Raw genomic sequence first — 12,823 nt, forward strand, 5'->3', positions numbered from 1 at the left:
CCCGCATACTCACCGGACATGGCACCTAGGGGCATGATGGAGGCCAGTTGCGGGGACGTTTGCTGGCAACTGAGGAAACTAGAACCAGGGGCTGAATCAGGGGGTTGCGTGAGTGTGTGCCGCCGGGTTGGTTCAAGTAACGCTGTAATAAAGGTCCACTTTTTAAAAGGACCTGGCGTGCCACCATCCGAGGGTATTTCGAAACGGAACATAAGAATATACACACTGCGTGGGTGAGTGACCGCGCTTGTAAGTTTACTTAAGGTAGGGGATAGTAAACGAACAGCGACACAATAAGGGCGGAAAGTCCTGCAATAGTTTGTGTGAGCAATTGCTGGTAGAAAAGTTTAGACATACCAAAATCATCACTGCAGCAAAGTTCATTTTTTGCAGTTGCCAAGATGCAATGTACAGCACGTTCCACTCAGCAACAGAAAATGTTTGTCAGTAGGGCTGTGCGATAGGACAAACGGGTTCACACGTACTTCGTGTACTTGCAGGCGTATATAGTAGGTGTATGCGGTGCAGAAGCAGCAGCCGAAGCGTGTTTAGTGTAATGCGAAAGCCATTAAAATCAATGCGCGAGCGCGACTCCTCCGCTCCCACGCAGATGTCCTTTTGGTGTGTCACAAAACCAGGCACACGTGCTCAGATACATCTGCTCTCGTCCAGAGAGAGTGCGTGCAATTAAAACATGTCCTCCGCTCACTCACTCACACTCGCTCTATGCGCAGGCGCTAGGGATCATTCTTGTTCGGGCACCTTTCGATTCTAACCTTTTCTGTTCACCTAACTTGGACCACTGCGTGGGAACGGTCTGATCCAGTAACATGGGTTCGGAAAAAAAAATAAAATATGCATCACAGAAAGAGTGTGAACTGGAATTAGGCAACTGGCCCAGTTCTGTTCTGTTTCAAACGCTCCACGGTAGGTGCGTGAATTCTGAGTGGATCGGATAGATACTGCGGGGAGGTCGGGACCTTTGGTGTGTCCGCGGAAAATCGTGCTATAAAGCGATTTCAGAAATAGTTGTCAGTCCTGCTATTTGAGTCCTCTAACACAGTACGTGTGTTACTCTTTTCATGACTCACACCCGCATTCTCAGGAACACGCACTGTATAAACGTGGACCAATTGTAGTACAGCCTGCGAGAATGAGGAGCCTCATGTTGTGGTCGTAGTATGCTGGGGAAGTTACATCAACGGAGAACTCAGGTTGTTGCATTCTCTAAAGGTTTTAGATCCAGTAGTTATGGTTTTCACTGAACGCAGGTTTCCATCAGGTTTTGTGTTCTGTGCGTAGAATCAAATTCAGTGTCATGCCACTCGAATCCCGCCGCCAACCCCCAAACAGACCATGATTGAAATATACGGACTTGACCTGCTCCTCATTACACAATTCATACAGACAGTAGCGATTTTAGACGCTACGGTACAGTCAGCTGCTGTTTGAATGGGACAATTCGATATCTACCAAATAAGATCACTGCTGCCAAGTTGGCGAATTTGACAGTTGCCCCAAAAAAAATTTTATGTCAATGTTAAAGCCACATTCACACAGCAGCAGTCAAAAGGTGTCGACAGTCATGTAATTGAGTCCTTCACACAGTTACGTGTCACACAATACAGTTATTTAGGGAGGTGACAACTGCATTCTATAACTGAACGCACACCCGTCTCTTTTCAGGACTCACAACCGCATTCTCAGAAACACGGCAGCTATTCGAGACTGCATATAGCATTATAAAAATACCATAATATGGTAAAAAGCATTAAGAAATACCATATGTTTGCAGATATTTAAGAAAACATGCTAAGTTAACATATTTGTCCATCTGATAAACAATGCTACGAGTAATATGCCCTCCTTGAAAAAAGGTGCATTCCGAGCCAGAATGTTGGTCTCTGTTTTGGTTTGTGAAACCCGCCCACTGCCCACTTGTATTTCGGTACCCCAGGTTGCCAGTTGGCGGGAAACACAGCGTATTTCATTTCAGTCATGGTAGCTGGCAAACGAAAGGGGTCAGAGCATCAATCTGCCTAGTTCTACCACTCGGTGTCATTCCTACATACAGCACCTTTAAATCACAGAGTCATGTGTGTTTATTATCTCGCTGAATTCGAAGTGCTTTCAACACTGTAAATCTCACAGCTGGCGTAGTGTCACGTGTAGGGAGGCTCCGAACTCGCTTTTTGCGCCTCCTTATGAGGGTTTTTCCCCGCTACCTATGGTTACGTATTGGCCGATTACCGACCCCGGTACCAGTGAAGTTTTTTTTCCCCCATTTAAAAATTAAATGTTGTTAGAATTTTATATCCTCTCTGTTTTGGGGACCTGATAATCATTCTTATCACCAATCTACTAGATACAGACTACTTTCAATATAAAGGGAAATAATCAACTAAACACTAGATATGAACAAAATACGGCCTATGCCTATTCATAATCTATGACAACAATGTATCATAAACTAGCTTAGTGGAATAACTCAGCAACAAAACGTTATTCTGGAAAAATCAGGGCACAATCATTTTGCAAAAACTATTTGGTGGGGAAACAAAAGGTGTTTCCACACTAAATATGGTAAATGTTACACATTGCTGTTTGTATTATAAAATTCATAATTAAAACACTTTAAATCCATGTATTTAGATACCAGTATGTACTATAAAATTTTATAAATTAGGTATTTTACAGTATTGCATATGTTTTAATAAGGCAAAACCGGTGTGCAGAATTATGTGCAGAAAAGCAAATCATAGACATCGTAGTTACAATCAAGTATATATCAGGAAACACAGGAAGGATCTTGAGAGGACTTTAGTGAGCTGACTGTTGTATACGAAACACAACCAGGAGTTTAAGGTTTTTACGAATGACTGACAGCCACAGCAGAGAAACAAATTTGTGTGAACTTTCATGTAATGACTTAAATATTTCATATGTAGCTACATTAAGCCAGCGTTTCTACAATTCCAGTCCTCACCTCCATCCCAGCCTCTGCATATTGTGCCGTCTGTCTCTTTTTTAACACACCTTTTGCAGATATCAGCTCGTTTAGTAAGTGTGCTTCCTGCATGAACTGTGTTCCCACATGCATGCTCCCTACTCTGAGCAGGGGAAAATATGTGGCTTACCTCACTTCGGAACATTATTCACGGATTTGTGCGCGCAAACGTCTTCACACACAGACACGGGTGGCATCCTATACCTCTGTAAATAAATATCAATTGACATTTTACGTCTCGCCTACATTCAATACACTTTGAAGGAACCATACTTCCCTTCGGCCTGGAAAGAATGGCGGCATATCCTCTGATTATGCCACTTCGCAGGGCACTTATGTTCGAATAGAACAAAAGTATGAAGCGATAAGAGAACCATACAAATGTTGCAGAAACAGGGGGGCGTGAGTGACTGGATATTGTAGAACCGCTGCATTCAAAGCTTAGTGGTCGGCTTCATAAGTAACAAAATAATTCGCACAATTCGAGAGAAAAAAAAAAAAAAAAAAAATACGGATTTGGAGCGGCTCGCCTCCGATACCCGATCTGAGGGAAAATGGCAGCATCGGAGCCAATACCGATATGAATATCAGATCTAGCGATTCCCTAGTCTAGTGTGAGACCGAGTAAAAACGCATCTGCCTCTAGTGAGCTCGTGGCTGGCAACGGCAATGTGAACTTTTGCTTCCGAGCAGATAAGCAGTTCAAGTGACGCGATTCAAATAAGTCACGCTGTTTTCTTTCCGCTTTTGGCACATAAACATTATATTGAACATTTATCGAACTCTTCATATCGTTTTATTGAGGAAAATGATACCGCGATAATTATCGTTATCCGCATATTATCGCCCAAGACCCTTGGTAATATGCATCTGCTAAGAACTTCATTTGGACAACTTTAAAGGTGCTTTTCTCAATATTTGTGCTCTTGCACATTTTGTCATGTTTTCTCTTATTGGCTTCAGAAGTTTGTTCTATCCGAACATAAGTGCCCCGCGAGGTGGATACATCACAAGAATTTTCAGCCATGATTCCAGTTTGAAGTGAACGTATATGTTCCATTCAAAGTGCACTGAAGTGGATGTGCGAGACGTGAATTTAAATTGTATATTTACAGAGGTATATAATGTCAAACTTGTCCCTGTGTGAAGACGTTGCACAGTTAGTGCAACATACGTGAATGAATGTTCCGAAGTGAGCTAAACATCAACAGAGTTCCCCTGCTCAGGGAGTAGGTAGGGAGCAATAAACAGCTGTATCATGTCAATGGGAAACACAGTTACTGCATGGAGCTCACTTCTAACGAGCTTCATCTATCTTGAATCAGATGTGTTAAGGAGAGATGTCAAATATGCAGAGCTGGGGGGTGCAAGGACGGGAATTGAGAACCGCTGGTGTAGAGTAGCTTGTTGTTTGTCGTTTTTCACCAATCACAAATACAGATATGTTTTTTGTAGGGCTAGTGACAGTCGCCGTGACAACCGCCGTTCGACCACCGCGGTTGCCTACTGCCCACCGGTAGACGTCAACGCACTCTATGACAAGCATAAGTTTTGGCCCAAAATACAAACGAGACAGCGATAAATTAAATGTTAAAAAGAAATGTGGGAACGATTCCTATTTCAAAAAGCGCTTGCAGACAGGGAGTTAATGCGCTGCTTGCTTGGTGGCGAAACGGTGAACCGTGTCTACACGGTCTGTCTGTCTACAGGACATTTAAACTCCTCTGTAGCAGTACCTCATAAATAGGACGAGGCAGTTAACTGTCGGTGATTTTGTCATGTCTGCCGCATCCAATGTAGCATCACTTATACAATGAGAGTCTGCGTCCAGTAGACAGGGGTGTATTTAACTTTCTTATTTAGGCTACTTTCTTGTTTAAAGGAGCCGTATGTAGGATTGTGGCCTAAAATGGTACTGCATCACTATAAAAATACTGTAGAGCGTTGTATCCCCTCCCCCCTACCCCCTGACTCGAGGTTGCCAGATGACGAACAGACTGTACACAGTAAGTTATATGTTTATGCTTCATGAGAGATATTTTGATAAGTAATTATGTATTTAAAAAAATGTACTAAGTGTCATTTAGTTAAATATTATACGTAAAGATATGCTCGTATGTGACAGTATATTCGTAAAGATTTATGCTCGTATGTGATCCGTAGAATCTAAAGATTTATGCTCGTATGTGACAGTATAAGTGGTAAAGATTTATGCTCGTACGTGACTAGTATAAATCGTTTTAAAGATGCCGGTAGGCTCGTATGTGACAGTATAATTGTAAAGATTTATGCTCGTACGTGAAGACAGAACGGTAACTGGTAGTCCCTAGGCTACTGTCCCTCAATTTACGTTTCAAATTGCCATAATGAGCGTGCTAATGTTGTTTTTCCTCACGTCTCAGCAAATGACAGAGAAACGGGCTCCTGTGATGCATTGCTAATGATTAGCATACTCTCAGTGGAGCTAACGTTATGTTTACTTTGCACAAACATAAATAACTTTGTTCGATCTGTCCATGATATAGATAAATGTCCATTGACATCAAGGTACAAGTTAGCCAAGCATAGAATGAATCTTGTACCTGTCCATGAGAAAATTAGCCAACAGTTGGCGGTTGGTGTTCAAAGTCTTCTCTCCGTGTCCAGCCGTCTCATCTGTCAAAAGCACATCCAATACAAATTCTGGTTATTTCGGACTTTGTCCCGACGAATTCGGAATTATAACCGGGTCTTTTTGCTTTAGTAACACTTAGACATTTTTATTCCCGACTGGCTTTAGGGCAGTTCCAGCAAAGCTGGCAACACGGATCCCTAAAACACTACTGACTTTTCGTGATTGTGTAGATAGTGGAGGGAGGCGTGTCAGGCCAAAACACAACATGACAACATCAACATCATTGTAGGCTTGCAAGTCCCGTTTTAAATGACAATATCCTGGCCGGACTACGGTGTCAGTGATAAAGTATTTGGAAATGAACATGATTTCTTAATGTCTAGTGACACAGTCCGGGCCATTTTAATGACTTATTGAAATCGATTTCTTACATACAGCTCCTTTAACTGTATTATTTCGTTCTAGTCTTTATGTTTTCTTTTTAGTGTTTTTCCACCAGCTGCGTAGCTCACTGACGGTAATGTGCTCAATCAGGGTGGGTTAGATGATTGAGACCGTGCTGGGCGGCCTCAGGACAGTTTTTGAAAACCATTCCGAGACTGGTTCTAATGTGTGACTCATATAAAATTATATTACATGCATGCACAGATTTAAGTCAGCTTTAATCGCTTTTTTGTTAACTGCATGAATTCACTGACCACGAACCTTGCATGCATGTAGTTTTTTTTTTGGTGCTTTGATATTAAAGATACACAGGCTACATCTCGCACCGGCGTCTTTGTGCTGCGAGCACAGTAGCCTACCTTTTTTCCCACACAGTCGTGTTTGCTCGCGCCTGGCCACTGAAGTGACGTGGAGTGTGCGTCACGAAACATCTCCTCATTACTCAGTCATTCTGCGACTGAATAAATGCACTTCTGGTCAAGAGAAAAAAGTGACAGAAGCAGCAGTTGTGCAGGCGATGAATTTTTTTCAGTTTAACATTTAAATTATATATCATTTTAACACACACACACATATCTACCTACATATACATATTATATATATTATATATATCTAGATATATAAGATATATATCTAATATATATATATAAACACTACCGGTGGTAGTTGTCCCATTACCACCGCAGTGGTAAAAATCAGCCAACGTCACAGCCCTAGATGTGTTTACGCGGCTGCAGTGGCATCGCGTAAAACCACACGTATAAGTTCATTATAATCTGTAATTATGTCCCCCACTGGATGCAACAAATGGCTTCGTTTATAATGGTTTTATATTGTTTTTTGCTTGTGGTGCCACGTGTTCTGACCGGGTACATGCATCACAGTATGGCAAGGGGCGTAACATTTCTGTAACATATGTTTAATACGCCGAAATTCTGGAGGGGACGTCGGATGGCATCGCGTGGTGACATAAGGACGTGTGGCCATTAATCGAACAATTCGCCCTATAGACCGATAGATAGATACTGTAGATAGATAAACTTCAAGGTAGAAAAGCTATATATACACACACAGACACATTATATATAGGTATGATGACATAGCAACCACTCGCGGCGAACATTCTGCCTCAAAAATGTGTTCCAAACTGCGTGGGTACTGTAATGTGTGGTGTCAGTTTCAATATCTACTCCTGGCCGCCTGGTGGGAGTATGTTTTTCCTGAATTACGATGTTAACTACGTTGAGTGCAAACCCCTGCAGCGTTGGACACTTTTGGGATTTCAGCCCTGAGTGTGTTTTCAGGTCCAGCCCGCGAATTTGGGAAAATTTGCGTGGCTTTCAACCGTGTCGGTGGGCTTCATCTAAGCTTTGGACACTACTGAAAGGTAGGTGGGCATAAATACATAGCTTTTATCTTGGTACTTGACGAAATTTCCATCGAAATCCCTAGGGAGAAGGTATTTAACTAAATCGCGGAATTGGCTAGTCACATTTGTGGGCAGGTAGATTAGCGAACGCCCTGTCAATGCACTGCAGGCCCGTTCAAAAAAAAAAAAAAAAAAAAAAAACATCGTCTGTATTTAACTCATTCTCACGGTGTTTTTCTGAAATTTATTACTGATGCTATGTAGTTTAATATGTATTTCATGGTTTTTCTGACATAACTTTCAAAATGGTAACATAGTTTACATCACTTCGAGTTAGATTACTGAGGACTAGCCTGTAACTCTGTCTCTAAATTTAATATGCTAAGAACACTTGATATGACAGTAAGCCTGGCAAAAATACAACGTGGATATGACAAAGTGAAACAGCATAGTATTATTTAAGATCTTTATTGCACTTTTTTCATGTAACCTCTAGATGAATACAGAAAATCTGTGCACATAATTAAAAGTGGGCATTGGATCTGTGAATGTGATCAAAAGTTATGCTTGCTTGTTGTCTGTTAAATTTTTTTTTTTTACTCTTTTATCCAAAGTATCCTGCGACACAATAGGCCATGTTGATTAAAACATTTTATGTCCAATTTCCTTGAATCATGTAGATTATGTAGATTTACAAACATGTAAGAGGATTCTCAAAGTTTTATTAGGCTCTTCTGGGTGTGGTTATGTTAGAGAAATCCAGTGTTAATCAAGGTATGTACAGTTGAGGGGCTCGTTAGCCTAATATTTGATGTTATTTCCTTTACAGCTAATTATGGAAAAGGAGAAAGGGGACGAAAGGGGCCCACACACACAGCCAGTGTCTAGCCAGACAGCACCTCCTGGACAAGTACTGTGATGTACCATCTTCTCATTTTATACAAAATGGACATGTTCTCTATCTTTACATCACAGCTGGAGAATCCCGCAGAACTGCAACTGCAGAGAGAACTTATTAGATACATACCAGAAATGACTGAAGATCAGGCAAAAACTAAAGTGAAGCTTGCTTGTTGAAAAAAAAACTTTACAAAAATACAGAAAGCTAACTAATGAGCGAGAATTTAGTCAGTTTGAAGTAGTAATGTAGCCAAAATTTTGTGGAATCTCCACTACCACCACAGTTCCCTGCGCAAGTCTCCTTCGCTGAACAAGTTCTGAAACGTAGTCCTTTGAAGACAAGACAGGTTGCTAGGACCAACTGTCCTTCTTGTACCAGATATAAGGAGTCTCTAAAAAACATGAGGCAGAAACATCTGCAGATGCAGAGAAGCAAGTACCTGGCAATTAAGACCACTCAGAGCACGGCAGAAAATAAAGGAACAATAAGGATACTTAATCAGAAACTGAAAAGAAAAGAAAAGCAAATAATCCACTCCGAAAATATCTGTTGAAATCACATAGGCTGAAACCATCGCTAAATTAAAAAAGCAATACAAAGTGAAAGCAAGAAGTCATATGCGACTGAAGAATCCTTACACACATGAGGCGAGAGGACAAAATCAAATGCTGTTGATGATGTGGAACAAAGATGCTGCAAATTAGGACATAAATAATTAATTCAATGGACAGTGAGATTCATGATCTTCAGGCCGCGAAAACCTTCTTTTTGGGAGAAAAAATCCAGGATTTGGAAAGTGAAAAAAAGCTTACAAAAACAGATGCGAGGCGAAGTCATACTCAAATGCAAATGCGATTGATGGTGTTTGATGCGATATCCAATCAGGTGCCCACTGCCAACACCACAAATTGATTAAAAAGTTCGGGCTGCGCTTCAAAATTTGTTTACAGTGATGTGCCAAAAAGGGCTACTGTGGAAGCCATGACCAGAGAACTGGGGGCAATAAAGTGACCTTCAGACTGCCGAAGCACTTTTAGTGAACTCACACTGTACCCTGGGTTTTGATGCAACCACACAGGAGGAATCCACTTAAACAGCATACCTTTCACCACCAAAGAGAACTGTTATGTTGTTGCTGTAGATGAACTTCCAGGAGGCACTGCTGAGGATTACCAGATCCATATTTGTGACTCCATCAGTACCCTTGCAAATGTTCTACTGTCATTTTTTTTGAGGCAGACTAACACAGAAATAATTCTTCACAAAAAATGATAGAGAATATATCAACACGCTCACTGACCGCTGTGCTGCCAATCATGCGGCCATTCTTTTAGTCTTGTGCGTCTTGGAACAAGGCCTTGAATGAGCTGAATTGCAACCTTCATCCTCTGGAAACATCGCTTCAAAGACAAAGAGTGCTCTGAAGGAGGATCGAGAAATCCATGGGATTACTGGGAAAATCAAGGGGAAAGAGTGCATTGGGGGCCAACATTGTGGTTCAGATTAAATAAGATGAGGTACATGGATGGCAAGGGTGACCCTCGTGGCTTTAAGACCTTTCTGAATGACAAAAATCTCCCTCTCCGGCCTCATACCCACGCTACAGAGGTAATCGACTGCACATTCTTTTCCATATATGTGGGATATTCTCAAGTCAATCATGCTGCACTAAAGTCATATCTCAGTGTAGGAACATCCTGTGGAAGCCTGCGTGCTAGCATACTGGAAAGACTTCAACTCTACAGCTGGGACAGGTTGAAATGCAAGTTCTGGGTTTTGCTTGGGAAGACATTACTGACTGGACCCTGGATGACCAAATTCTACACTGGTGCAGAGGACCAAACTGAATTTACATTAAAGGTATTGAAATTATCAAAGAGACCGTGCAGAAACTGAAAGATCAACTAACTACACTCACCTGCTGAATTCCTCACTACCGCGCACAACAGACCTCTTTTGAAATCAGCTGAATGCTTCACGGACAAAATCCCTTGAGAAATTGCAAAACAACCCACCAAAAGACGCAGTCATGTTCCCTCAAAATGATGGAAAGCTGTCTGAGAGCGGTCATTTTAGTCCTTGAAAGGCAGTATCAACAACCACTTTGCTGATACGTGGACAGTGACGGAGAAACTAAAACAAGAGACAACCTCAGCGAGATTACACAATATGGATGCTGAAGAGCTGATGGGGATGTTTAGTGCATTGAAGAAGAAAGCTCCAAATGCCACCATCTGCTACTTGTCCTGTAAAATGCGAGCACGGAAAAACAACACTGTGGACTACTTGGACAGTTTAGACAAGGAAAAAACAAGAGCTGGTCATCAGGAAGGCAGTGAGGCTGGGTGTAATACAAAGAAGAAAGAGGAGGAAGAAGCAAGGAGAGCTACAGGAGGAATTGCACAAACGTCAAGCCACAAAAGAAAAAAAGAGAAGCGAACATTGAACGGAAAGTGTTAGTTAGAGAAAAAGATTGAAGAATTAGGTGCACGGACAAGATCAAGGAAGCATTTCCAGAAACTCTCAGAAGAAAAATTGGCTTGATCAAGGGAGTTGTTTGGGTGGCAGAGGGGTGGTGGGGGCATTTGTATGTCATGCGTGGGATTTGGGTGGCAACAGGGTCATTTTTCAATGGGAAAATTGAAACTTTCCATGCTAAAAAAAAGACGACCAATACACTGTTGGCTATTGGGCCATGAGTGGGGGAGTCAGTATGAATTTGATGGCCCATGACACTGATGTGTCCATCTATGCGATGGCAGCAGACATCATATTGGATGACTGGTTGTACAATAAACCTATCAATTACCAGTTATCAACTCAGCACAAGTCAGCACAAGTACCACAGATTGCATGTATATTTGTCGTACCGATCATCATGTTGGTGCAAAAAAAAAAAAAAAAAACTTTTAAATGGCTATGACTATAAAATATGAATGTATATTTGCATTTTTAGCGTAAATGGTTTGTAAAGTTGGGTGGTCACTCATTGTCCAAATTGAACAACACATAACTTAAATGCCAAAAAAAAACAACAAAAAAACTGATTGTCTGTTTGTGAATGCAACAATGACTATTTGTTGGTACTTGTATGAATATGAATTAACAATTAATAGTGATGTGTATTGTTGTTTTCTCTTGTATTCTGAAAATAAATGTTTATGAAATATGAATGAACTTTATTAATTATACTTGGTTTTCAGTGAGGTACCATGGGTCTGATGCCCATTCCAGCTAAACAGTAAATTTTCATGATTTCATTTGAAAGAACTAACAAAATTCTACCTTTTATTCAAATTTCATGCAAATATCTGATAAAATGAGAAATTTACAAGAAAAAATGTGTGAATAGTAAGCATTTTCGGTCACACGACTTCAATTGTAATTAATGTATACTATTTTACTATATTCCCCATTATTAAAAATATCATAACTTTCGCAATCCTCAACTGATCTTCACAATCCAGGTGTCGTCGTAAAGGGAATTTTCAGCTCTGTCTAGTCATGTGATCCATTTTGATCTTAGGGGTGTTTGAAAATTTTGTCATCATACCTATTATATATACAACATAAGTGAAATATGGCCCCCGGTACATGTCTAGGATTATATTGCCATTATTAGACAAACCCATATAGATATATATATATATATATATATATATTATATATAATATATATATATAAAAAACCCTATTTCACTTAATGTTGTTTTTAGTTGGATAAAACATTTAGAGGTTACTTTGGTTAGTTTGAAGAACAAAGATGAAAAAAGGTAAATGCCACTAAAGTAAAATAAAATAAATTAATAATAATAAAAAAACATAGTCATACTAACCTCCACTCCTGTGTAATTCTCGAAGAAGAACAGGACCATACTCTGATACACTGAATACACACAGTCATCCACAGTGTGATAGAGTCTGGACGGTAGCATAGTGGACAGCAGCCGCCAGGCGCTCCAGGACAGCAGATAAGCAGGAGCGGTGCCCAGCATCACCGCTGCTGGAAGCCAGTACCGCAACGAGTACGTGTGCACGACCAGAGACAGCGCATTATGACTAGAAAACCCAAATGACTCGAGCGAATCTGATCCCTACACAGCTGCAACTCAAATTACTCAGTGTCCCCAGTGACCCTGCCCGAAATGCATTGATCTTTTCGCCCAATTCAGTCGATTTTAGATTATTAATCACACAATAACTGTGCGAATAATTTCGGTCAAGGAGGGAAAAAAGTTGATGCAAAATTTCACGCTGCTCGTCTTCCGGAAATTTCCTCGAGGATTTAAAGCATGACATCCCTGTTAATGCAGCGCACTTCCTTAACTGTAACTCGTCTAACAAGGCAAAATGCACGAAACTTAAAGACGAAACAGACGTAAACTGTGCTGTAACACCTTGCCCAAACTATACTCTGACTGACTGACTCTGACTTTAAAAAATTACTATAAATAGAGGTAATTCACTTACTAAACCCTCCAAAGGACAC

The 12,823-nt window shown here is 40.8% G+C and overlaps 1 protein-coding gene across 1 annotated transcript in view; it reads right to left on the minus strand.

Moving 5' to 3' along the window:
- Positions 1-12,387, minus strand: part of LOC109059441 (1-acyl-sn-glycerol-3-phosphate acyltransferase epsilon-like) — a 93,695-nt gene extending 81,308 nt beyond the window's left edge. Inside the window, exon 1 of the mRNA XM_042736311.1 lies at positions 12,171-12,387. Within this exon, the coding sequence (XP_042592245.1) occupies positions 12,171-12,329 (159 nt within the window). The 5' untranslated portion in view covers positions 12,330-12,387. The remainder of the gene's footprint in view (positions 1-12,170) is intronic.
- Positions 12,388-12,823: the final 436 nt, after the last annotated feature.

Source organism: Cyprinus carpio, chromosome B13 (genome assembly GCF_018340385.1).
Source record: "Cyprinus carpio isolate SPL01 chromosome B13, ASM1834038v1, whole genome shotgun sequence".
In the NCBI taxonomy this organism is placed as follows: Eukaryota; Metazoa; Chordata; class Actinopteri; order Cypriniformes; family Cyprinidae; genus Cyprinus; species Cyprinus carpio.